This window comes from Callorhinchus milii, unplaced genomic scaffold (assembly GCF_018977255.1).
Source record: "Callorhinchus milii isolate IMCB2004 unplaced genomic scaffold, IMCB_Cmil_1.0 Scaffold17, whole genome shotgun sequence".
Lineage (NCBI taxonomy): Eukaryota > Metazoa > Chordata > Chondrichthyes > Chimaeriformes > Callorhinchidae > Callorhinchus > Callorhinchus milii.
Genome location: NW_024704758.1, coordinates 7,974,256 through 8,001,441, shown reverse-complemented (window position 1 = coordinate 8,001,441; position 27,186 = coordinate 7,974,256). Strand labels below are relative to the sequence as shown.

The 27,186-nt window shown below is 36.9% G+C and overlaps 1 protein-coding gene across 2 annotated transcripts in view; it reads left to right on the top strand.

Moving 5' to 3' along the window:
* Positions 1–27,186, top strand: part of sbf2 (SET binding factor 2) — a 160,566-nt gene that overhangs the window by 13,905 nt on the left and 119,475 nt on the right. For both annotated transcript variants that reach the window (XM_042341627.1, XM_042341626.1), the window contains exon 2: positions 6,484–6,569. In XM_042341627.1, the coding sequence (XP_042197561.1) occupies positions 6,484–6,569 (86 nt within the window). The remainder of the gene's footprint in view (positions 1–6,483; positions 6,570–27,186) is intronic.

Here is a 27,186-nt window from a genome sequence, read left to right as displayed (position 1 = left end):
AAAGCACGTCCAGCCGATAAGCAGCAGCTCCAGCAGGGCACATTATTGGAAAGGGCGAGCAGCAGCCAGCCATGTGCTGGATGGAGAACAGGGGCAGGTTTGGCAAGTCTCGTGAAAGAAAATTAAAGAGACGAAGCTGCACAAAATATGCTGTGTCTGATAAATTCATGCCAGAAATCCAATTAAAGACTGTAAAGTTTGACACTGAGTTGTGGTTGATGTTTTTTAAGTAAATATACAATACAAAATTACATTTGTACAGCGGCTTTCATGTCGGGAAGTCCAAAGGCACTGGACAGTCAAGGATTTGGACCCGAGTGTGGGGGGGGCGGGTTAAGATCAGCGAGGGCGGAGAGCAGGAGGGTGGGCGAAGGCGTGATTGTTGAGGAGGCTGAGGATTTTGAACTCTTATCCTCTGGGGAATGGGGAGACAGTGGAACCGGGTGAGTGTGATGGGGTCATGGAGCTGAGCGAGGGTGGGGATGATAGGATCATGGAGTCTGGTGTGAGAGGATACGACTTGCAGAGTTCTAGATGATCAGCAGCTTTGGAGGGAAGAGTTGGGAAGGCTGACAAGCAGGCAGTTGGTGTAGTCAAGCCTCGATGTGGGGTTTTGGCGGCGTTAGGCAATGGCAGATCCAGGCAATGCTGCAGAGGTGGGGGAAGGCAGAGCGGGTCATGGCATGGATGTGGAGTAGAAAGGACAGCTGAGGGTGAAACAAGACGCCAAGGTTCCAGATTGGCTCAGTAAAGTGGAGTGCATCAATGGATGGTGATGCTGCCAGAACCTGAGATGTGGAGGCGTTGATGGAAGCCAATCAGGAGGGCCTTGGTCTTGTGGATGTTCAACTGTAGAAAGTTAGCTCTCATCTAGGACTTGATGTCTAATAGACATTCTGTCAGAATAATTGGCTGCTGCATTTCATCTACAAAATCTACATCTAATTCACTTTGCAAATATATTCTGTGAAGCACTTTGAGACGTCTTTATTATTATTATAAATTAAGACCTTGGTGGATTGGGAGAGAAATTCTGAATATATAATAAATAATCCTTGCATTTGATATAGCGCCTTCACTGAAACAAGGTTAAAGTGAATTGACTATATTTTGTGGGCAAAACAATGTACAATACATGTATATTGAGTTAAAAACTTGACATTCAAGGACTAAGCTGGGTTGAAACCAGATATTGTTTCTTAAATTGGGTTATTGGATAGGCTCATGATTTTACTTTATTGCTCAATAATCAACATTCCAAAGTCACATTTACCTGATGTACTGCTTTACAGATGTAATGTTTCCCACTCTACCAGGAATACTTATTCTTAAGGGTATGCTTGTTTGACTTGATTTTCGAAAAGTAGAGATTCCCAATTTCCTTGAAAGGAAACTCAATATTGTAAAATCATTTGGGAATATTACATTAAAATTTGCATATCTCCCTTTTGGCAATCGTCCCTTTCAGGTTTTCTTGTCAAAAAATTTAAAGTATTTATTTTCAGACCAACACCTTTATTGTTTATTAAAATTATAAGTGTAAATAACCAGAAATCTTGTCATTAGAATAACTATCGCCTTTGAATGAATTTATGGTGATTTGATTTCCTTTTAATGTACATCTTTTTTAAAAACGAAGTAATTTCTTTATCTCCTATCCTTCCCCAACCTCTCTGTCTTTGGGTTGTTGCCTCTGGGTTGTTGTCTCATGTTTGAACTGCTGTTACTGCGTGTTTGAAGTGTTATTGCTGCATGTTGATGTTGTGTGTTGGAAGGGTAGGATAATCTAGCTTGTGGATTTATAAAGCTGCACTCTGGCTGACCTGTTAGAGTCAGTTTAGAGTGTTACATATAGTGCCTCTGCCTAGTTTTCTCTATTGAATGGTTGACCCTAACTGAGGCTAATCATTCATGTTCTCCTGGGGAAGCTCAAATTTGAATAGCAGTCGAGACTTAGAGTTTGAACTCTAGACTTCACTTGTAGTCAAGAATTCATTCCCAGCTTTGTAACTGAATAAAATATTTTTGAAATTCTAAATTAACAGGCAGGCCTTTCTTTGTGAGAATATTACAAATCATAGACAAACAAAATATATATATATGATTGCAAAATGGAAAATAAAATACTCCATTGGTGCGTGGATAAAAAACATTTAAACTTGATTGGTATTTGGATATATTCAGAACCAATTTGACAAGGTCTAAATAACCTCAATTCATTGCATTTTGATAAAGTACCTCCATCACATTGAAGTGTTAAAATGCTTCACAAATGAGTAACTTGGTTACTGTTCTGTAAGTAGTTTTTTCAAGAACACTACACTGCTAGTTAATTTACTTTTACAAAGGTATTTTATTGATTTCTAGCCTTATTAACAAGCCTTTCTTTATATTAAAAAAAAGAAAAAGTACTACAGGAAGATAGAAAGCACTATCTATGTATACCTTTTGACTGGTAGCTGAAATGGCTTTAGCAGATAGATATTCTTTCACCAGGGAGACAGACGAGCTTTATTTGACTTCAGACTTTTTGCGAGAACTTGGGGATTTTAGCAAGTTATTTGTCTCTTCAGAAATTTGATGTAGCGCTTTTTACGTCTTCAAGACGTCTCAAAGCGCTTCACAAAATATACTGTAAAGTGAATTGACTGTATATTTGTGGGTGAAATGCACCATTCAAAAATTTTGGGTTGTATTTTGTTAACCAAATGTGCACTCAATTGTTGTTTTAATTCTTAAATGAATATTTCTCTGCAGTTGTGTTTGACATTTGAATATTTCATTTATTTTTGCCGCTTACCTTTCACTTTTGTCAGTAGGCATTCATCTAACGAATTCCTGATTTTAAAAAAAGTGAATAATCAGCAGTGAGTGCAAACTATTTTATGTACAGTTGACTGAATAAGTGACTTGAAACATGTTTCAGTTAAAAAGGTGGTTTGGAATTGATGGCAATTCATGACTATACAGGAATGTTTAGATATTTTGTTCTTTTTTAGCAAACATGCTCCCTCACATTCCCATCATCTTGTTTGTTAGTGGGGAAGAATGTTTCAGCCTGTACCCTTCTCCAAGGGTGCCATCTTCATTTCTTCTTTGTGGGCTCTCTTGATCAGATCTGGAAGGGATTCTTTCCGTATGATTTCCCTCACCCCTCCCCACACAGAGGCTGAATATCGTCAGTGTAACATTCTATCGTTGAAGCAACCAAATTGCTTCAAGGTGTGCAGCAAAGTTGAGAGGAACTTTTGTGAAATGTTATGGTTTGTGCTTCTGTTTTATTATTGTGAAATAAATACTCATGCACATTAAATTACTTTGAGTCTGAAAACCTATTTCCAATTATCCTCCTCCTTACTGCATTTGCAATGAGAATTTTTATAGTGCCGACTGCAAAATTCTACAAGTTCTTGCCGACCACAGAAGAAATATTTTAAAAACCGTATGACTTACAATAGCTGTTAAATAATACCAGATATTAGTTTCAAGTTCAAACTATCAGTCTGCTGTCCAAACCAACTCTGGGACACCACTTCCTCGACTCCATGTGTTTTCTTAACTGCCAGATTCTAAAGCCTTTGAGTGTGCAAAATGTATGTACCAGAATAGTATGTTATAATCTAGGGAAATAGAATCTGGGCAGTGAAAAACGATTTGCTTGTGAATTACCATCTGGAATGCTGACTTTTATTATCGAAGGTACAAACTGTAGTTCATTCCAAGGAAAAGGGAAATTCTGTTCAGGCACTCTAGGTGCCATCACAGTCTGTTAAAAACACATTGATAAAGTGTTGGCAGTTCATCTTTCTATTGTACTGCTGCTTCATAGCACATGGGTGAAAAATCCACATATGAAAGATTAATGGCAAGTCATTTCTAAATGAACCAGACCTGTTGACAGTTTGAAGGACTTGCAGAATGTCAGTTTTTGCCAGTAATGGTCATTGGCCCGTGAAATTGTGTGGCAACTGGGGATTATTCTTAGTTTAATGTAGTCTTTCAGCCAGATGTATTTACCTATAGCACTTGCTAATGAAAGTCAATACTGCAGCCTGCTGAAGGAAACTGGAAAAGAACATTATGATATTTGGATAAGTACAATGATTATTTATACTCTGATTGTACAGCACTGTTGACCAGTACATGTAAAGTAAGAAGCAGTTAATTCCTCAGATCTTTAATATTAATAATAATATCTTTAAGAATGAGATTAACTATCATTTCTGGATCAGTGTCTTTTCCTGGATCAAGACTTTGGAAGAAATATTTAGTCTTTGATGACTACTTTGTAACAACATCTTTGATTCTTGGAGTACGTAGTATATTAGAACTAGTGAGTGGATTATCCTTGAGGATCAGTTCCAATATACTTTTAGTATCCTTAGAAGATGTGTAAAGATGGGGAGAGGATGGCTTTAACTCTGGTTATGAATAGATTAATATTTTCAACCATTGGAGACATTTTCTCATTTTTCAGTGGTTGGTCACAGATTACATCTATTTATAGTTAAATGCTGTGTATACTAATAGAAGTTTGTCTTAAAATTGCAGAATGTTTCCCTTAATTTGTAGGAATGCAGGGTTCTAACCAAGGGTCCTGGGTCATGCGAGTCTTGATTTTGAAGCACGGATGGTGACTCCTCAAGTTTCTTTGATCTGGTTGAGTACATTTCTGCAGTCGTGCTCTTTGTCAGGAATGTAAATGGTTGAATTTTGAGTGCCTGCTTGAATTCGTCTCCATTGCTCCATATTCTGGGGGCATCCAATTATGTATGTTAGCAAAGCCTTGATTGAAATGAAATATGATGGTTTTGCAAGATTTTGCAGAACCGTTAAAATTCTTCCTCAGGAATTTTAAGTGGTTTGATTATACGGGTCAAATATTTCCTCACCATTTCCTGCTGGGGAAGATCTATTGATTATTGAATTTGTATGGTGTGGTTTATAGTTCTTCAGTGTCAATTATAAATAGAGTATCCTTTAATTTTTCAATGGTAATTATCCTTCGCGGACGTTGCTAATTTGATTTCAGTGTATGCAGATTTTTAGTGGAAATAAATAGTGAGCTGTTGTGTTGCAAACAAAATACTTTATTTTGAGACAGTGTAAATGATTATTAAATTTGAGGAGCTCTACCTCAGAAGTTTATTGTACACATTTATTGTGAAATTACCAATTGCATTAACAATAGTTATGCTAAACATTGTACAAATGGAGGTTCTAAAATGTAGCTCTCTCAGTTGTTAAAATCTGCTATTTTTTATTATAATGCAGCATATTTGTCACCCTCATGTGATAAAGCCACATCAAGAGTCTGAAAGTTATAGTGGTATGAAGGTCTCTAAGATAGACAACAAATGACAGGACAGAAAATAAAAAGAAGTTTCAAGAGACCTCTTCAAAAAGGAAACAGAAAATGTATTGCTAGAAGAACAGAAAACCAGCTTTGGATGCTCTTTAAAAGTTTATTTAACTGCTCTAATAATGAATTTACAGAAGATAAAGTTGGCTCGGGGTGGTTTCATATTTGTCTAGATGTAAAGTGATGGGGAGAAGTTTTATGAAAGACTAGAATGGCTGGTAGGATTGCACCAAAATGTAGTACCCAATCTTAACAGTGGGGGTAGAATGAAGAGTGAAATCTTCCATGTCAGGTTGAATCTCTATTTGTAGAGATGCTATTTGTAGAGATGAAAAGCAATGGTTTTGATTATTGCACTATTTGATCTGCCAAAAAATCACATGCAGAAACCATCAGCTCTTAAAAAAATTGCCTTGAAACACTGGCAATATTATTTGTAATGACTTATTATAAATTATACACCATGTAAGCTTATTTTTACCATAGTTTTATAATTAAGCTATTTTCCAGTTCCCTCTTCTTTCTTCACAATTGGCTTTGTATAGAATACCTTTTTGGTGTCAGAGATAAGGATAGGAAAATTGGATTTAAGAGAATGTGTTTTGTTTTTACAGTAATTTAAAATAATATTAATAATCTTTGCATTTTGTATAGTGACTTTCATACCAGGAGGACACCCGAGATATTCACGGAATATTCTGTAAAGTGATTGTGTGTTTTGTGGGTGAACGTCCATATAATTATATAGTTTATGAGTGAATGTCCATATAGTTTATTAGCTTTGGTTGGGGCTGGGTGTGTGATGGGAAGTGTAACCAGGAGGCGATGCTTTGACCAGGGGGACGAGGTCACTGAAGTTATAGCCAGGTTTCTGTGATCCCAAGAATGTTCTATTTGCTCTTCCAGGATGAGGTTGTGGATTGTAAGAGCTTTATTTGAAAGGGAGCGGACATTTTGGAATTATTAATGAATGTGTAAAATGTGAATTTAGTATTTGATTGTGATTCGTGTAGTAGGTTTTTGGTGGGCAAGGTTTATGCTCTTTTTCTATTCACATTGGTAAAATCTTATCATATTTTAATTTAGATATCTTAAATCTGATTTTTTCCCCCTGTTTTCAGGAGCTGGTGAAGGATCAGGGAAGATAATACAACGTTTTCCGCAAAAAGATTGGACAGATGCACCTTTTCCGCAGGGAATAGAATTGGTGAGTATATTCTATTCTTACTACTGTATTCGACTTTATTTCTGGAAGTTTTTTTATCAATTACCATTTTGACTAATAATAATCCTTGCATTTGATATAGCGCTTTTCACGTCTTCTAGACGTCTCAAAGCGCTTCACAGAATATACTGTAAAGTGAAATGACTGTATATTTGTGGGCGAAACACGGCAGCCAATTGCGCACAGCAGTGTCCCACAAACAGTCATGGATTGAAGTGACCAATTTATTTCTTGAGGGATTATTAATAGACTATATATAAATATGAATTGAACAGTCCATGGTGATACAATTTTTATATAAAACAAACAGCACAGAAGCAGGCCATTCAACCCATTTAGTCCATGCCTATGTTTATACTCCACCCCTCCTAATCGTCTCTGCCATATTGTAGTTTATCCCAAGTTGAATAATTGTTTTCTTAACGAAATCCAGTTCCCAGCAGTACTCGCTAAAAACTAAGGTAGAAAGAAATTGCATGTGTGCCTTTTTTATTACCATGATTTATTGTACTCTCGGGTAAGTAAAGTTGGAATGGAAATGGTATTTAGCTAGAAAGTACATGACTGAAGGTTTGAATACACACAAAAATCTAGGCACAGTTTGTATTCATGGACTGTATAAATCGTCAATTACTACCTTCTGTCCTTAGATTTATTAAAATCAACTTAAAAAATTTAATGTGCCCAACCTATTCTTGCAAATTTATGAAATTTACAATATGAAGGTACATCACAGAATTATTCCAGCAGTGTAATTATTAGCCTGCTTGATTTGGGAATTAAATGTCTTAGAAAGCAGAGTTCCAGAAGGAAGAAGACTAATGAAAATCACGTGCCTGTCTTGTCGTTTACTTTGATCTCAACCATCCTACTGGCTTCCCATGACAGTATTGAGCTATTTTTGACATCAGTCCAGTGTTTTGGTCTCGATTGCCTTTCCTGGTAATCTATTCCAGCTGTTGAATACCTTTTATACAAAGTAATACTTCTTAGTGTCTCTCCTAAATTTGCCAATCAAAACCCAGAATCTGTTCTCTTTTCCAATCTTGGCCTATCTGAAATTAGTGACGATTATTGAAAATAAGCATTGTTGCCAGGTGCGTTTGCATTGAATAATGCCACCTTTATATATTTAAAAATTCTAATGTTAACTCACAAACAAAATGCTGTGAATGTACATGATATTTGAAAAAGATACGCAGATGAATGTTTTGCATATGACCCACCATCAAAACAATTTTTATCTCCTGCGTCAACTCATTCTATGTATACTGCCATTGTATTTCTTACATTTGCTCTTGCTTTGCTTAATACCTTTTCAGTGGTGCCAATTGATTGTGTTTCAGGTTTAGATAATCTGGTATGAATGATATTAATTAGAATGATTTGATAAATTGGAATGGAATATTCCTGCAATGGCACATATCTACAAGGTTGCTCAGCTTATTTCTTTCACCTTGTAAATGATTTAACAGTCATTAGGATTGAATGTCCTTACGTGCTTGTGGCACAGCATACAGTTTTATTGTGGACACCTTACACTTTATTTGACAGGTTAAGAAGGAGCTGTAGCCAGAAGCATAGTGATTTGTGAGGAGCATTATAGTAAAAGTTTAAACTATTAAGGAATGAATATTTGAAACAGAAATACCTCCATGCACTGTTGGTAGAGTGTATGCAGTTAGTTTCTTGGATTTGCATCACAAACTGATGCAAGTTTTTTAAAAAAATAATATATATAGGGTGAACAATAAGTCGTGATACCATTACAATGTCTAAAAGTCTTAAACTAATGAGGGACGCCATCTTTACGGTATTATTTTTAAACAGTAGTTTGTTTAATAAGAACGTAACAGCAAAGTCTGTATTTTGGATTTTTTATACACTGAACACTGTTGTGGTCCCACCTGCCTGTTCAGGTGGACATTCAGATCCCAAATGACCGCTGCGTTCTGGCTGTGAAAGCCCAAGATAATATTGGCATTTCACTTCATGGCTGTTGATGGAACCTTGCAAATTGATGGTTCTGTTCGCCTACAAAAAAATACAGTCACCACACTTTACAGTATGGGCTTCTGGACTTGAAAGACTCTATACCAAATGCAAGGATTATTGCATTTTTGTTATTATTTATTATTGAAAGTCATTTGAGTAGGCTCAAAGATAGAATTGAAATGTTTGAAATATGGAGGTTTCCCTCGAAAACTGGTAAAGGATCCATCTGTTGGAGCAGTGTATTTTGCACTTGGCCTGCAAATGCTCAAAGTTGATACTGTGTCAAAAAAGTGGAGAAAATGTTTTCTTCTCTAAATAGATTTTTTTTAATTATGAAAATAAAATACATTGCATTATCACATGTTAGCTACATGAAAACATAACCATAAACTGGTTGAATATTGGTCATTTATGAGTTAATTGGATCCATCAAATAAGAAAATATTGTTGGTATTTCCTGTGTCTGAAAGGGCATTGTTGTGTTTACTCATTAATATAAAATTGTTGCCATCCACGTCTTTCAGCTTAATTGAGTGAAGACTCGAGATGGCAATGACTGTCATGGCCCACACTGTAATGTAAACCTTTTAGGCATTATCTAATGATAATGACTAAGTACGTTGCCATTAGCACATGCCACAGAGTTATAATTGCAATGTTTGGATCCTATGTTTGTTACTTCCAGTTCATTAGCTATGCCCTCTGTGACACACAACTGTTGAATTGCATTGAACAACAATGACTAACCAGAACGACTGCTGTTTATTTCCATGATGTAAGCACATAAATGTAAAATGGAAATAAATCAGTATTATGGTGTTTACCAGTTATTAGTCTTTTAGATAAACAGAACTTTTTATGTACTCTTAAGAATTGCGTACAGTGCGATAATTATGCTATTTTCAACTTGGAAAGTAATTCTACAGGCATCATTCGGTTTATTGAAATATGTGAGGAATCTTTTTCAGTCTACCATAGTGTTTTTGTGATTTTACCAAATTTGTACTAAATTGCATTTTATGTATTAATCTATGTGCCACCATCGGTGACCGATCATTAAGATTTTACACCCCCGTCATCTGGAACTCCCTCTGTCTTGCCGCCTCTCTCTCTCTAAATCCTTCCTTAAAACCCACCTCTTCGACCATGCCAATAGTTTTCCCCTCTACCCTGCTTGGCTTCCAACCCCATCATTGTTTAAAAAAACCCACTCTGAGACATTATCCTACGTGAAGGACACTATATAAATGCAACTTGTTGTTAACAAGAATGTTATGTGTCGAGTACAATAAATGATGTGCAACAGAAAGGTGGATATTTTTCGTATATAATCTTTTGTGTTATGATACATCACTGTATTTTCAATTATTTCAGGATGGATTGGTAGAAATGCAAGCAATTTCAATCAATTCTTCACTTGTGTGAGACATTGTGTAGAGTTCAGGCACCCTCAAGTATGAACAAGAGACTTAAGGCTGAGACTAAAACAACATTTAAAAGAGAATTGCATAAACATTTGATGAGGAATAACATGCAAGGGTATAATAATAAAAATAATAATAATCCTTGCATTTGATATAGTGCTTTTCACGTCTTCTCGATGTCTCAAAGTGCTTCACAGAATATGCTGTAAAATGAATTGACTGTAAATTTATGGGTGAAACGCGGCAGCCAATTGTGCACAGCAGTGTCCCACAAACAGCCGTGGATTGAAAATGACCAATTTATTATTGTTTTTGGAGGGATTATTATTAGGCGTGTGGAGTAAGGAAACTTGCCCAAGGTTTCACTCTGCTTGAAATTGAACCCAGGTGTCTCGCTTGCAAGGCGAGTGCTCTAACCACTGAGCTACAGGATTCCTGGTATGGTAAAAGAGCACAGAATTAAATTAGCTAGATCCAGTGGAAGAGTTAACAGTGGCAGTACAAGTTTTGGGCTGAATGGCTTCTTACTGAACTGTAACTTTTAAGATTCTATAAACTCTGAGGTAAGCATTTTCAGCAGATTTACAGCAGAATGCCAGTAGTGTTTTCAACAATGCACTGCATTTATTGCTAAGAATTCTAGTTAGAGGCAGCCTTAGAGCAGAGGTTTTTTGCAAACTTACCCCATTCCGTTGTCATGAAATTCCAATCTAGCAATGCGAAGGAGGGTTGTGGGCAGCACTGCCCACTTCTAAGTCTATATTTGGGACAGTTCTATGCACAATGATTGCTTCTCAGCAGCCACTAACCAGCAGAGTAAAATGACAAAAATGTTTTTTCCTCTTCAATAGCTTTCCACCCCCCCCCCATCTTTCAAAAAAAATTATCCTGTAGTATGTTATTTGGGAAGTATTTTTGACAGTTATAAATATTTACAGCTTAATGCAGATGTCCGCCAGCTGATGAGGAAACTCTGAGGCTTGGGCTGACAGCTGCTGGTAAGTGTTACCTGGAGTCCCGAGTTCGTGAACACTTCCAGTGCCAGGATTCCACCTTGATTGGCTTGCAGAGAGGTAAGCGGCTGCTGCTTAAGCTCCGCACCTCCACCTGGTGGAACTATCGCTCAATGAGAAGGGATGCATGTCCAAACGGCAGACAGGAAGACAGATGGTGGCAATGCTCCCGTGCATTTCGTGCTGAGCTGCGTTGCCCACCGGGAAGCTCATAGGGAGTTTCTGGTACCTAACATCTACCTTGTGGGGGTTCAAACGTGCGCCTCGTCAGATGGCAAATGACCAACTGGTGACTCTCCTCCTTCGTGTGGAGGTAATCGGGGTCTCTTGGAGCTGAACTGGCTCCAAATAATCCTCCATTCATTTATCTTATTTCAATAGTTTTTCGATTATTTGTCTATGTTGAGGGAATTTTAATCATGATCCTTACATTCAGTGTAAAATCTTCTACTTGGGAGAATAATTAAAACACTTCACAGGATATACTGCAAAGTACGTGTCTGTATTTAATAGGCAAAACGGATTTTCACATTGTTGTGTCCCACAAACAGCCATTAAATGAATGACCAATTTTATTTGGAGGATCATTGATCAGGACACTGAGGGAAAATTCCTTCTCTTGTTGAATAGTGTCATGGGATCTAGGCACTATTCAAAAATAGTTGAATTTTGAATGGGACGTCCTCCCGACATGAAAGGCGCTTTACAAATGTAATTTTGTAATGCATGTTTAAAGTCCACTTGAACAGGCAGACGGGACCTTGGTTTATCATCTCATCCGAAGGATGGCAGCTTCAACGATGCAGTACACCTCCAGCACTGCACTGGAGTATCAGCCTGGACTCTGTTAGTTCGAAGTCCAGACTCGGGGCTTGCACTCACATTACGAACTGAACCAGGCTGACATACATTTTGTAATTGGTGTTCTTTTTCCTCTTTCATGGAATATTTAGAAATTCAGCTTCATCACAATTGCACAATATTTATATTAATTTGACTATTGTCCGATACTTTTTATGACTTTTTTTGAAAGCACAACTTTACACTGATAAGTATTCCTGTAAAGCCCATGTACAAAATATAATGAAAGCTATCAGATTTTTTTTCAAAAATGCCCTAAGGAATAAATAGTTTGAAAATGTCAAGTTTAATTGTCAACTTCCCGGGAAATAACTGGAATTCCAGCTTCGTAGTAAATGATGATATAGTACAGTGTTTAACATTCCACATTGTGCGAGTGTTATAAATCTGGCATCCTTAAGATTTTACGAAAAGCGATTATGTTGATTTTTTAGGACACAATGTGTGTCACTTTTAGATTTTTTTTCATTTTGAGAGGGGGGAAGGGATGCAAAAAAGTCAGCATTCAGTATGTTTTTAGTTAGAGGTTACTGTAAAGTTCCGACCTCGCCAGTACGTTTACAAACCACTTTGCTGCTGAAATTTTGGTTTTTCATTCTAGTATTTCAGAATGTGCAAATTTTGTGCAATTATTAAATCAGTCTTAATTGTTAAATTCTTAAATTTTAATTCAATCTTAATTTTGAAGATAAGGTTCAAATTCAAGGTTTTTATTTAAGATTTAATTGAATTTAAGAATTCTCAAAATGACATCTCAAAGCCAATTTTGAAATACGAGGAGGAAAAAAGTCTAATCCCAAGTAGAATTTCAACCACTTTTCCACTCTTCACTCTGTGGAGTTAGCAGGGAAATGCTGTAAAGCTCCCTCAAAAGCAAGGTGGTTTGTGACCAACAAGGGGATATAAAGCAAATATTTGGAAACAGGCAGGCCGGTATGATCTACAACTTGTTCTCATCCTGCCTGAAAAGTTGTGAGCACCTCCTGGTGGCAAATCGAGAAAGGCTATTTTTTATAAAGAAAAAAAGAATAATGCGCCTTTCACGCCAGGAGGACATCTCATAGGATTTTACTATAAAGTGGAGTGACTGAATTTTTTTGGGTGAATGGTCTAAAGCTCACCCTTACCTTGGACTGCTGGTCTGTCTGGGGGACGGGAGAGGGAAAGGAGAACAGGAACCTGAGAGTGAATTGATCTTATTGCATGAAATTTTCTGTATCATGAACTACATTGAGAAAATATTTTAAAGGGAAAAATTTTGGCAGGAACTACAAATACTTGGATGAAATAATTCTCTAGTTGAGAATTATACCTCCCGGAGCTCCATTCTTCTATTTTTCCAAAACTATCAAGGGTATAGAAATAATGTTCCTAAATAATTTCAATATGTTGGTGCTATTTATGGTTTGAGATTTGTATCGTACTTTATCACTAGCAAAGATATTTTAATACTAACAATTCTTGCATTTGATATAGCGCCTTATTTCATCAAAACATCTCAAAAGTATTTTCCAAGATTTACTGTGGAGTGTACTTTGCAAATGCAGCAGCCAATTTTCACACAGCAATGTTCCACAAACAGCCATGAAGCAAATGACCAATTTTGGCCAGAATATCAAGAAAAACTCCTTTCTCATTTTGAATAATGCCATGGGATCTTTAGCATTTACCTGAACAGGTGGACAGTTCCTTGGTTTAACTTCTCATCTGAACAATGCAGCACAACCCCAGCATAATATTGGAGTGTTAGCCTAGACCATGAGCTCAAAGTCTCGTTTAGAGTCTTGAACTCACAACCTTTGACTCAGCGCTCCCAACTGAGCCGGGCTAGTGTCTTGACTTTTATTGTTAGTGGTTTGAAATTGATTTTTCTCTCCCGTATTGCAAGACTGTAAATTAAAATTACATAAGAATAACTTGCATCTGTACAGCGCCCACGTATGATAACATCTTGGAGAGCTGTACCTTGGAGGAGGTTGGGTGCCCAGTGAGGGGCAGGTGACCATAGGCACACGTTGAGGAGGTACGTTTTCAGGCAGGCTTTAAAGATAAATGAACAGGGGGCTGAGGCAGAGGGGTTGAGTTCCAGAAATGGGGGCCACAGTGACTGAAGGCTTAGGTGTGGAGGGGTGGTGTGTCCAAAATTGATCATTTGCTTCACATTTTTTTGTGGTATGTAGCTCTGCCAAAATTGGTTGCCGAGTTTGCAAAACCTGAGTATAAAATGTATAATCACAACATCTACTGTAAAGCCTGGGAAGCATTTTGAATTAACAACAATTTATTGATCAAGGAATTAAATGGCTTATACTGCAGTGACTTTTTCCGTTCCATTTCTCGAGTAAGAATAAAAAAAAGTAAATGTACAAAATGGATGTCTGTGGAGAAACTTTTATGTGTGGCATGACTAATGATCGTACTGAAGATGAGGGAATCATTCTAGTAAGATTGTTGGCATGATTTGATTGGGCTCTGCAGCATTTAACAGAATGCATTTGCTACTTATGTGGATTAAACATTGTAATTTTTGTGAATTTTCGTTTATGATGTTTGTGAGGCATTCTTTTGATTACTAGTTTCTTACCATGTGTTTAGATGAAATGTGCAAATGTATTTTGGTGCTCTAACAGGGAGAGATCTGGAACTGCTAACACACACAATAACAAAAACAGAACAGACCCTTCATCAGAACTAAAGCATGTTGGGAGGGAGAGGCTTTTAAGGGTTAACAGAGAAGGGTGAGGCAGAGCAAGGAATACAAAGGAGAATGAGGTAGAGGACAGGGAATGATGAGTTAAATAGGTGTTAATGATGCAGAACAAAGGGGGGATTGAAACAAAGCAGGGGAATAGAGGTGTTAATACTGCAGAATAAAAGTAAGGGGAAAAAGAACTTGCAACAAAACAGACAGATCAGGGAGAGAAAAGGTGTGACTGGGACCAAGATGATGTGGTGATGGTCACAAAGAGGGGGAAGGTGAGCTGTTATGGTCTGAAATTGTTGAAATCAGTATTGAGACCAGAGGGCTGTAAGGTCCTTTTTTCCCCAAATTATTGTTTGCGGTTCCAGTTAATGTTTACATGTTTATTAAATTTGTGACCCTGTGAAATGTAGTTAAAAGCCTGAATGATTTATGATCTATGATTGATGAGAGGACAAAAAGTCCATAAAAACATTTTACCTAAGATAAGATGCTATCTGGCAAACTTGCTCACCACTGTGAATAATAACTTTTTAGGACCAGTAATGTGCTTATTTTTGCAGGTGTTTGAATATTATTGAAAATAAAAGTTCATAGAGTGTAATCGGTATATTAGCATTAGATGACATTACAAGAACACTTTCTTTCTGACTTTGTGACCTTGTGTAGGGAAATACACTGAAATGTAGTTATCATTGCAATCATCTACCTAAAATTGCGTCAGCATCTTGTTGAGTTTCTTTGGATTTGCTTACACTGGAGTATGTCCTGTGCCTTTTTTTAAAATAAGGAAATTAACTGATTGTATTCTACAATAAAATAGTTGTAAAGATCAAGCAAATAATCAGCCACAATATTTGGTTATATTCTGCATTTGGAGATTTGCATTTGTTGTGTGTCAACTTGGCTCAGTTGTATCACTTTTGCTTCAGAGTCTGTCGTCGAGACTTGAACTCACAATCTAAGCTGACACTCCTATGCATTGTTTGGGTTGAGTTGCATTGCCAGAGGTACCATTCTTCTGATGAGATGTTAAATTAAGGTCCCATCTACCTGTCAGGTGGACGTTAAAGATGACATGGTGCTATTCGAAAACAAAAGGGAGTTTCTCCTGGTGGTTTGGCCAATAATCCCCCAAATAAAATTGGCCACTCACTCCACGTGGGAAATTGCTGTACACAATTGGCTGCTGTGTTTTGCCCACAAAGTACAGTAAAATCTTACAGTTTGTATCCTATGAGCCCTTTGAGACGTCTCAACAACGTGATAAGCGCTATATCAAATGCAAGGTTTATTATTATATAAGAGGGTTAGAAGGTTCACCCCAGTCATTCCAATTTACAGTGTATCCTGTGAAGCACTTTGAGACCTCCTGACATGAAAAGCATTAACAGACATTACTGTTAGTTGAACAATTGGAGGTGTCTTCTGGTTAAGAGTACTACATAGTGTTTGGTTAAGAATGTGTTGCAAAATATAGTATGTGTGGTGTGTACATCAATCTGGATTGTATCTCTTTACAGAGGTCAGCACATTTTTTGTGGTGGTGGTAGTACAGTTTACTAATCCTGAGTATATTGATGGAGAATGGTGATACAGTACAATGATTCTCATAATGTAAACCCAACATTGAGAAGCCATGCTTGCCAGATGCTTTGCTTGTAGAAAGAAAGATGTGTGTTGGGTTACCAGCTAAGGATCAAAGCCTGATTTAGCTGGTTAATTTCTGTTTTCTGTGTTGCAGCAGATTCAGTCAGGTCACTTCAGTGTATCTTCTGTGGTTTGAATCATCTGTTTCCAATAAAACAGACCAGCCAAGTGAGACAGCATATTTTGTGCCACCCATATCGTTTTGGCACTTATGTTTTTTTTTTAAATGTTATTATTTTCAGAAAGCAATTTAATTGCATTCTGTTTTGCGGTTAGTACTGTGCAAACATGATTATAATTAAACAGATCTGACACTTGGAACGTTTTTAAAAAAAAGTTTCACATGGGATAGTGATGTAAGAGATTATTCGGATTTCTAGCATGTTTACTAAAATGAATATGACAAAAGTGAATTAACAAAGCCTTAGTGCAGTCAGTATTATGGTAAGGCGGTAGCATTACATTGAAATTTAAAGAGGCAGACCTTAGAGTGAAAGTAAATATTTCGGAGTTATTTTCATGATCTGCCTGTGTCCAAATGATTGGCTTGTAAAGTATTAAATGTTTATTTAAACTGGCTGTGCAGGAGTGATAGACAAACTGTGAAACTGTGAGAGAAGAAAGTTGATAGTTTTCCTTTTATTTATTCAGCTGACTTTAAAAAATATTTTATTTATATATTAACATGGAAATGTTTTGCAGAAAATCATTCATCTTACAACAATTAGGCTCATTTCCTTAAACAAAAGAATGTGACCTGGCACACCTACAGATAGAGCAGTCATTTAACCTCATCTGGATCCTACTAAATTCTTTTTGTTATAATATAGTCCCCATTGTAATGTGGAATGCTGCAGCCTAAGTTTCCCGGAAGGACAGAAATGTCACTAAAGAATGCCTAGATAGGAAAAGAACCGTCAGATACCGAGCAAGGAGTCTGACGGAGTTTTCTAAGCTCACTTGGTCCCCAAAGATCCTGTCATAGGATGAGACAGACATTTGGCATTTGGCCATTAACGCGTGGAAGGGAAGGTGAACATTGTTAAAAGAATTCGAACAGGAACTGTGGAGAGGTTGTGTTTGTTTCTTCTGTTGTTTTGCAGACAGCTGGAGAGAGACAATAGCTTCTGCAGTGAATAGATGTACTGCTTTTGACATGTGGACTTGCACGTTGCTACTATGTGTTCTTGCAGACAGGACATCATTTGGCAAATTGTCATTTAACAAAGAGTATTTAAGAATAGAAATTTTTGACCTGAAACACCGCTTCCTTCCAGAATGGTGATTGCACTAAAGTTTATTTATATATTTTATATATATAATATATGATAACCTTGTTGTAATACCATAACTCACTATAATGCAGGTCTGGTTTTAACATGATTGGTTTGGGGACCTGATTTTTTTCGTAACTGAAAATGGAATTGTGCCACCCAAATCCTGTTATCCTGGAAAATATAATCAACTTCTGGATTGTAAGAGGGTACTAACATCATTGGCTTTGCACCGTGTATGCTAACAATACGAAGGAAGCGCTGCTAATGTCAGTTGCTTGTGTGATGTGCATGCACGTGTTTGTCACCTCCCGCCTGGATTACTCAAACGCATTCCTCGCCGGTCTCCCCCACTCCACTATTCAAAAAATCCAGCTCATTCAGAACTCTGCTGCCCACATAGTCACCCGGAACAAACTCTATACCCCCATCTCAGCAGTTCTGGCCAGGTTCCAGTGGCTCTCCATCACCGAACCGATCGACTTCAAGATCCTCACACCTGTGTTCAAATCCCTTCACTCCCTGGCACCTCCCTACTTCTCCGACTTCCTCACTCCTTAATCCACCACCCAGCGCCTCCCCTTGTCTGGCACCGGCCTCCTACTTGTCCCTCAGGCCCTCTGCTCCACCGTTGGAGGTTGCCCATTCAGCGACTGCTCCCCGAAATGCTGGAACGCACTCCCTCAATCCCTCCGCCTTGTCCCCTCTCTACATTTTTTTCAAGTCCCGCCTGAAAAACTTCCTTTTCAACAATGCACCTAGGGAGCTATATAAGTGCAAGTTGTTGTTGATGTGTGTGCACACTGCAAGAAGTGCTGCTGACTTTCCTTTGCGAAGTAAGTGATTGGTGGCATCCACTCTATTATGCTTCTTTATGACTCAGGGCCTGAAGACCTAGACCCAGGCAATTGTTATAAAAGCAGTTGCCTTATAGCAAGGGAATTAATCCTTTGACCCTGTTCACCCTATGGTTCCTAAAATAGCCATGAGTGTCTGAAATTCCATTCTCTGATCTGCTCTTTTTCACGCTCAATGACTGCCTTAGAATTCTTTAGGTTCCATCTATGCATGTTAGAAATGGCTCCAAATAATCATCTAATCTACATTAAAAGTTTCCTTACTTTTATCCCAGGGTTACAGGATTTTCCAAATAAAGTTTTTTTTAATGACTGAAGGGATTTTTTAAAGATACACTATGTTTTAATTTGTATTCAAATGCCATAACTTAAGCTATGTATGGTATATACAAAATAATATATAACAGTCACACAACTGTACAAATAAAGTAGTAAAGAATTATAATGATTGTTGTTTCATCTGAGTGGAATTGATTTAAGTGGAAAAAATTTCCACCAGTCACATTTATTGTGACAGTTAGCATCTTCAGTAAGTTGGACAGATGAGAGTACTGCCTACCAAAATGTTTTTTTCCACTTTATTTACTGAGTAAACGCAGTTTGTGGACATAGGGGTCTCGGTGCTAAGGCAGCATATGGAAGCTGGTTTGCCTCCCAAATACTGACAGCTATGAACAGGATCCAATAGAGAATTTAAAAAAACATAATTGTACTTTGTCCAACTGGACCTCTAGAATCTTGTTCTCTTAATCTGAAGAAAAATTGGCTGGCTGCACAATAATTGTGGAGTAATAGGATTTTTTTATTTTTTTTAAACTTTAAAGAAGCAAATAAAACTACTATTAAAACTTTTAGGGTTGTTGTATTCTTTCTACCTTTAGATGTCAGCTTTGCTCAATTGGTAGCATTTTGCCTCTTAAACTAGAAGATTGTATTTTCAAGCCACAAGTCAGAACTTTTAAGTTTATAAAACAAAAACAGAAGTCGCTGGGAACACTGAGCGGGTCAGGCAGCATCTATGGAGAAACGAAAGTGAATCAACGTTTCGGGTCCACAAACGTTTCGGGCCACTTGGCTCACAAACAATGCTGTGTGCAAATTTGTTGTATTCGCCTATAAATAAACAATCACTGTTACAGCAATTTACTGTGAAGCGCCATGAGACATGCAAAACTCCAAAGAAATTGGGCAAATATTTAACTAAACATAATAATAATTATTGCATTTGATTTACTGTGAAATATAGTGATTGTATTTGTTAGCAAGTGTGGCAGAAAATTTACACATAGCAGTGTCCCACAAACAGCGAATTCTGTGTAAGGAGTAGGAGGAATAAACTGAGAATGTATCTCAACGAAGGGGTATGCAACTTTGAATCTAATTTTTCTTAGCCTGGCAAAAACAGTTTTTACAAACTATCTTGTTGGATGTATTGGTTATATTTGCTTGTCACATTTCGCATTGGAATTTTCAGAAACAAAACAACTGGATATGTTAATTTTTGTAGCACTGTTTCATTATTGAGTTATGATTAGATTTTTGTTTGCCGTTGTAACAACGACAACTTCACATGTGTATAGCACCTTTCATGTCGGGAGGACGTCCCAAGGTACTGTGTCTCGTTCCGACTCTACTTTTAAGTTCCACCTAAAGAAATATCTCTTTGACAATTTTATCTGGAGGAATCTTGGCCAGGCCTCCCCTCACTATGTATAGTGCCATAGGATCTTAAATGTCTTGCTGAACATCTGTACTCACCTGAAGGACGAGATCTCCAACAATTCGGAGCTGCATTAGAATGTCAATTTACACTATGAGTTTAAAGTCCCCAAATGGACTTTCTGACTCAGAGGCAAGAGTACCACCAACCAGGATTCCTATTTACCTACTTTCAGTCTTTGAATTTATAGGTTGAACTTAATGCTGTGCCGGGTGTGTGCTACTTTGGTGATGCTGTCCTTTGGACATTAAACCAAGATCCTGTCTGCCTGTTCAAGTGGACGTTAAAGATTCCGTGATGCTACGCAAATAGAAACTGGAGTTTGTCTCAGTGTCCTGACCACTTTAACATTAAAACAAAACTTGTGTAAGTAGGAAAATTCTTAACAATAATTATTACATATTCAAAATCATCAAATGCCCTTAGGGAATACTTAATGTACTCGTGAATCTCTGTTCCCCGTTTATATTTTTTTCTGTAGCAAATTTCCAGTCACTTCACTTCCATTTATCTGTTGTTGTACTTTTGTTGAATGTGCTTTGGATACTGCACAGTCAGAATTGTAGCAAACGTAGTGTATCTTTTACCAAATGCAGTAAATGAACATCTGTAGTATCTAGCACAAGTATAAATCATTCACTTAGTTTCTGCCAAAATGTTTCCCTATCCAGTTTTTCAGGTTCTGCATTCTTCACGAGAAAGGTATTGGAATGTATGTTCAACATATTTGAAGCTATAAATTTACTTAATAGATGTTTAAAGGAAATGCGATACTTCGAAAAATAACCAAATGCACCTTTTGCTACTTATCCCAGTCATATTACTAAAAGAGTTCAGCTCATAATTAGGGGAAATGAATCTCAGTATTTCCAAGGTCTCTTTTTACTCAATACTACAGTACAGTATTTGGTATTGCATTTTATGTGCATTTTATTTACTCCTTCCAATTGGATATACCCAGGCCATTGAAAACGGTAGGCACTTTTTAAGACACTTTATTTCTCTTAAAAATTAATGGACCATTGATTGTGAATGAGTGAACTAAAAGCCGTTAAATGCCACAATAACCCAGGATCTCCTTGCAGTTGACCTTTTTATTTTCTTTGGTTCTTGTTCTTTTATTTATCACAATTTGAAGGTTTTAAAATGCTGTTAAGGCCTAACTTTTTTTTGAGTTCTGTTTGAAACTTTATATGTCTACAAGATTTGTCTTTGAAAGAAAAAACATCATAGCCTCAGAAAAGGTTTTCAGAGCTTCATTTTGTGCTATATTCATAGTGTAGTAAGGTAATTTTGCATTTAAAATATAATTTCATAGATATATGTGACTCTTTTGTACCTGTTTTAGACAATCCTCCTTTAAATGATTTTCCTTGTTATTTGACCTTCTGAGGAAATCTCTCTTGGGTTATGTTGTATTACGATTCAGTGAGACTAAATGGTCCTTTTCTGTGTTTGAAATAAATATTGACTTAATTAAGCATCCTTACATTTGTAATGATGGTCTATTTGTAGAAACAGATCATGTTGGATTTTAGGTATAATTATTTTGCCAGTCAACTGAAATCATTCTTTATGCTTAAAATATGTTTGTTTTTGACAATAATGATGACTGCCTTTTTATCTATTCAGAAGCAAATAAGATATAAGTGTAGTTTAAATATTTAACGTTGGTGTACTGAACAAGATTGTTAAGGCTTTTTATCAATTTAAAGGGAAATATGTGGCTGACCAGCACAGAGGCAGATGAAATACATCTTATTTGGAAGGTTGTATGAAAGCTATGAAACAAATACATCAATACACTAGTTGTCCAATGAACTGACAAATGTATTTGGATGATGCTTAATCTTTGCATCAAGTGTTTTTTGTAAACATTCTAAAGAAGTAAGAACTGTATACCTGTCTATTTTTCAAAGAAAATAAATACCATTATATCTTTCTTCATCTAGATCTTTACCCGTTCATATGTATGAAATAAACACCTTAAAACAAATTAGGAAATGGTGAACAAAAGCAAGGATGTACGCTACTACTGATTTCTATATGATAACTTGTTAGTAGATGAACACATTGCTGTTTGACACAATAATTGTTTCTTGGTAATTGAACTAAGCAGTGCACTGGCGCTTTCATCTGGTAATCCAGGTTTGAACTGAAATGCTTTTTGGCTGTTCCTCTGAAAGGTTCAGTGAGCACCGGATAGATTAAGAACCCGGAATACAGATTGTCAAAGCTATTTATATGGAGGTTATTTTAGTTGAAGATACATTATTATTGCATCATAGATAATATATGTCAGCCGAGCTCAGTTGGTAGCATGTTCATCTCAGAAGATTGTTGGTTCAAGGTCCACATTAGAAATGTGTAGGTTGACACACCAATATAGTGCTGGTTGTGTGATGCATTGTTGGAGGTGCATTTGACATAGTGCCTTTTATATCGGGAGGTTGTCTCAAAGTGATTAACAAGATGTACTGCGAAGTGTAGTAAACATTTTTTTTGTAGGTGAATGTACAGGATAGTGTACTGAACATGAAGTGTTTGTTCTCGGTCTGGAATTCGGGCTAAGAAATTAAAATTCATTTTTTTTCTTCAGAATCTAGTTGCCTTTTTTTAAAAAAAAGGACCATGGTGATGCGAAAGGGAGCGAGTTTTGCACAATTACTTGGGCTGGAAAATCATATTTCCTTATTCTAGGAAAGGCAAACTGGGCACTATTAATCCAATTAATTTGNTTTTTTTTGTGTTCCCAATTAACCTGTAACCTTTTCCATCCCATTTTCGGAACATAGCAAGAGGAGGAAACTTGACTGTTTGTGGTACATTGCTTTCCACAAATTGCCCTGTTGAGCCTGTTGTGTCAGTTTACTGCATTATGGCAGATCTTTTACTCCCAAATCTTTATTAAACTAGCTAAGCACTTAGTGATCGGCAAAAGCAGACCACTGACTTCTGAATTTAATTCAGGTTTGTTTTCTTTATGTATTAGGTGTCACCCTGGCTGAATTGGTAACACTCTCACTTCTGACTTAGATCAGGGCTTTGAACTCATTGTGAAGTGGAGTCTGAACTGCTTTTATGCTGTCCTCTGAAGGGTTCGGTATCCCTCAGACGGGGTCCCTAAACTATGGCTAACGTGTTTTATTGGTTAATCTAGCCCTGCTGTCCTTTGAATGAGACATTAAATGGAGGCCCAGTCTTCCTGCTCAGGTGGCACTATTAGAAAAGAGAAGGGAATTTCTCCTTGTATCCTGGTCAACAATCGCCCACATAAAATTGTTCATTCACATCATTGCTGTTTTTAAGACATTGCTGTGTCCAACTTAGCTGCTGCCTTTGTCCACAAAACACATAGTCACTGCACTTTACAGTATATCCTGTGAAGGGCTTTAGGACATTCTCCCTATGTGAAAGGACCATTTAATGTAAGCATTATTATTGTTGTTATGATCATTAATGCCACTAAATTAATGCCCAATCTGTGAGTTCTTCAGATCGATGTTGTTAATAATAATAATCCTTACATTTGGTACAGCGCCTTATCACATATTTGCGACGTCTCAAAGCACTTCACAGGAATTGCCCTGAAATGGAATGACTGTGCATTTGTAGGCAAACACGGCACAATTCTGCACAGCAGTGTCCCACAAATGAATGACCAACTTTATTTGGGGGATTGTTGACCAAGACACTGGGAACTCCCTTCTCTTTTCGAATAGTGCCATAGGATCTTTAATGTTCACCTGAACAGGCAGACGAGTTTAATGTCATATCCACAGGATGGTATCTCCAACATTGCAACACACCCCAGCTCTGGATTGCAGTGTCATCTTAGACTGTGTGAGTTCAAGTCCAGATGTGAGAATTGAACCCACAACTTTCTGACTCACAGAAAGTTGTGCTGAATAATTGATTTACGAGAGTGAATTGTAGAATTATAGATTCCTGGTCATTCTAGTTCATTTTTAATCTGCTGTTATGCTGGAATGTTTAGGACTGTAACAGGTCACGAAGACCAGCAAGCCTGTTTACTTTTGTGGAAACTTGAGCAAGTTGCAATGTGATTGATGGAATGAATAGCACTATAAGCTTCACTGAGAAGGACTTCTGTTCTGAGCTATTTGTATGCAACTGAGAATAGGGATCCTCCAGACCAGCCAAAAACTACCTCCTGGTAAGAAGACTGGTGAGTGGCTGGGGTATGGGAGAGTTGCTAAAGGAAATAATTTGAGCGAGTGAGCTGAGGATGATTTGAGAACAAGAGAAGAGAAGGAGCAGGTGAGGGCAAGAATAACTACAGGGTAATAATCCCTCCAAAAAAAATTTGGTCACTCAACCTATGACTGTTTGTGGGACACTGTTGTGAGCAATCTTGCCCACGAAATACACAGTCAATCCACTTTACAATATGTTCTGTGAAGCACTTTGAGACATCCCAACGACATGATAAGCCTCTGTATCAAATTTAAGGATTATTATCATAATTATGTTGATTCACGTTTTGTTTATTACCTTTGGATGTTTTCTCTGTCATTCACCTCCTCGGCAGATTAAATAAATTGACCAAGTCAATGGCATTGCACTGTTGGAAGAAGTTGTCTTCATGTTCAAGTTATCTTTCCTTGTTGCATTTTTGTTTATGTACATAATGGGGCTTTATAGGTCAGGGTATGTTTACTTTTTACTTTGTGATATTTGTTCTTCAAGGATGTTCGTGGGACATTGCTGTGCACAAAACTGACTGCTGCGTTCTCCTATAAAATATTTTACCTTAACATTTTACTGTGAAGCATTTTGAGATGTTGTCCTGATGTGAAAGGTGATGTATCAAATGTAAGGATTATTATTATTAGGATTATATAGTTAGGTCAGTGTACCTTGGCTGGAGTATCTTGCCGTTACGTTCCTACTTTGTATGTAAAAACGCAGAAAGTTAAAGCCAGCAAACAGAGACAGAAAGATAACGCCACCAAGAAAACAATCTATCTAGCTAACATTATTGATGGTTATTTAGACCAGAGATCACCAATTTAGGTTTTAGACAAACGTGACCTGAAAAATTCTAGACTTCGATGATGTTTGAGTAGGATTCACAGTCGCTTCTGTCGTGAAGTGATGTAATAGTTCATTTTTATTAGTTAGGTGTGCCGGATTATTTTTGAATACAGTATGTTTATGTCCATTACATGACTTGTTTGTGTGATTAAGAGAAGCAAGTTGTCCAGGCTGCTACCCAAATGATTCTGCTTAGAGGAACATCATGTTCCTTCTGTTTATTAATGCAGAAAAATGCTAGGGACAGATTGTGTGGAATGCCTTCTAAACATTTGGTGGCCCCATTTATTCCTTATCTACATTAATCAGCAAATGATGCTTTAGTTAAACAAACTGTAAGTAACTGATAGAGAATGGCGAAGGACAGACCTCTTATCATGCATACTTAGCACTGTTTACAGTAAGAGGAAACACAATTCAGCCTATTTTGAAATGCCTTATCAAACAGTTGTGGCATACCATTCTCAGATAAATACTTTGACTTTAAAACACAAAGGGACAAGTGTCCAATTATTTGTCCACATGTATCTGACATAATTTCATTTACAATATTATCAATGTGTTGTAGCAAAAAATCCTTATTGCTTTAATGAAACACTTAATGCTTCATTTAATGTTACTCGAATATCATTTCTTCAGAGCTCGAGGGATCTACCTGCTTATCTAACTTCAGAGATTATTATGCTTTTTTGCATTATTTGTATATTTAATAATAATTCTTACAATTGATAAAGCGCCTTGTCACGTTGTTGAGACATTTCAAAGATCTTAGTTCACAAGTGAATTGCTACTGAATGTCTATTGTGCCAGAAGGTCAGTGTAGATTGAATTTTGAACGATAATATTTGGATCCTTCATTTTCCAATTTTTTATGGCTGCTATAAAAGCAATTATTTTAATAACTGATATTTTTCACAATTTTGCGGTTTGATAAGACTGTGATGAATATGTGTTGATGAAAATGAGTATGTCATAAATCTGACTGTATAAAAGCCAACAAAAGGAAATGCTGTTTCTTTGAAAGATTAGTCAAATAAAAATAATATGAGGATTTGGTACACCTGCAAAAATAGAAGTTTGGTCCCTAACTATTTAATGTTTAAAATAGTTTCCTGTTAGTGCACTTCCATGTGATTTATAGCCTTGTTTTGCTGCAAGGATCATTTATTTATAAGTTCACATAATTAATATTGTTAATTTCACTGATTGTTTAATTCCATATTGAATATTTTGGGAAGTATATATTCAAACATTTTTGGTTCAGGAAAATTGGCACTTTTGAAGAGATAAACATTTGTTTTATGTGATGGAAGAAAACAGAATTTTCTTCTATTGATTTGTTCGAATTTTACTTGCATGATTTACATCAATTGGTTCGATTTCTTTTCTGTATGTTGGGGAGGTGAGGATATGTTGATGTTGTAAAGTATAACTATTGTTGCATTGCTGCCTGTCATTTCCAGTTTGCACAATTACGTTGCTTGTGGAATTTTTCACATTATATATGTATACACTTTGTTGTACAAATATGACATTGGCTAAATATAAACTGATGGTCAATAATAATGCTGTGAATTGTGAACTTAAGAAGGAGTGTTTGGAAATGATTCTACTATTCTTGCTTATGTCTTGAGTGTGGTAGAAGTCACTCCATTTGGATAGAAAAATTATTCTTCAGCAGGTGGGACAAAATAATGCCAGTTTTCAAGTCTGTTTGTGACTCGTGTATCTGGCTGTCATAGCTTCCCCAGTGGCTGGGGAAGAATGAATGAACCCAAAATGTCTGCACCTGTATGGGCTGGCAGACCACCCAGCCAGAATATTATTCATTTATGTTGCTGCATTAAAAGCCACCCACATAATCAACATCATTTGGCTATGTACATGGTCCCCAGAGACAGCAATATCATCCTGTTTCCTAAATTGCATCCAACAATGGTGCTAATGCATTACTGTAACCGGGATATACAATAATCCATTCAATTATGCAGATGGAAGCTTTGCTAAAGTTGTTAAAACAAATTTCAGTCATTGGAGCTGATTCCA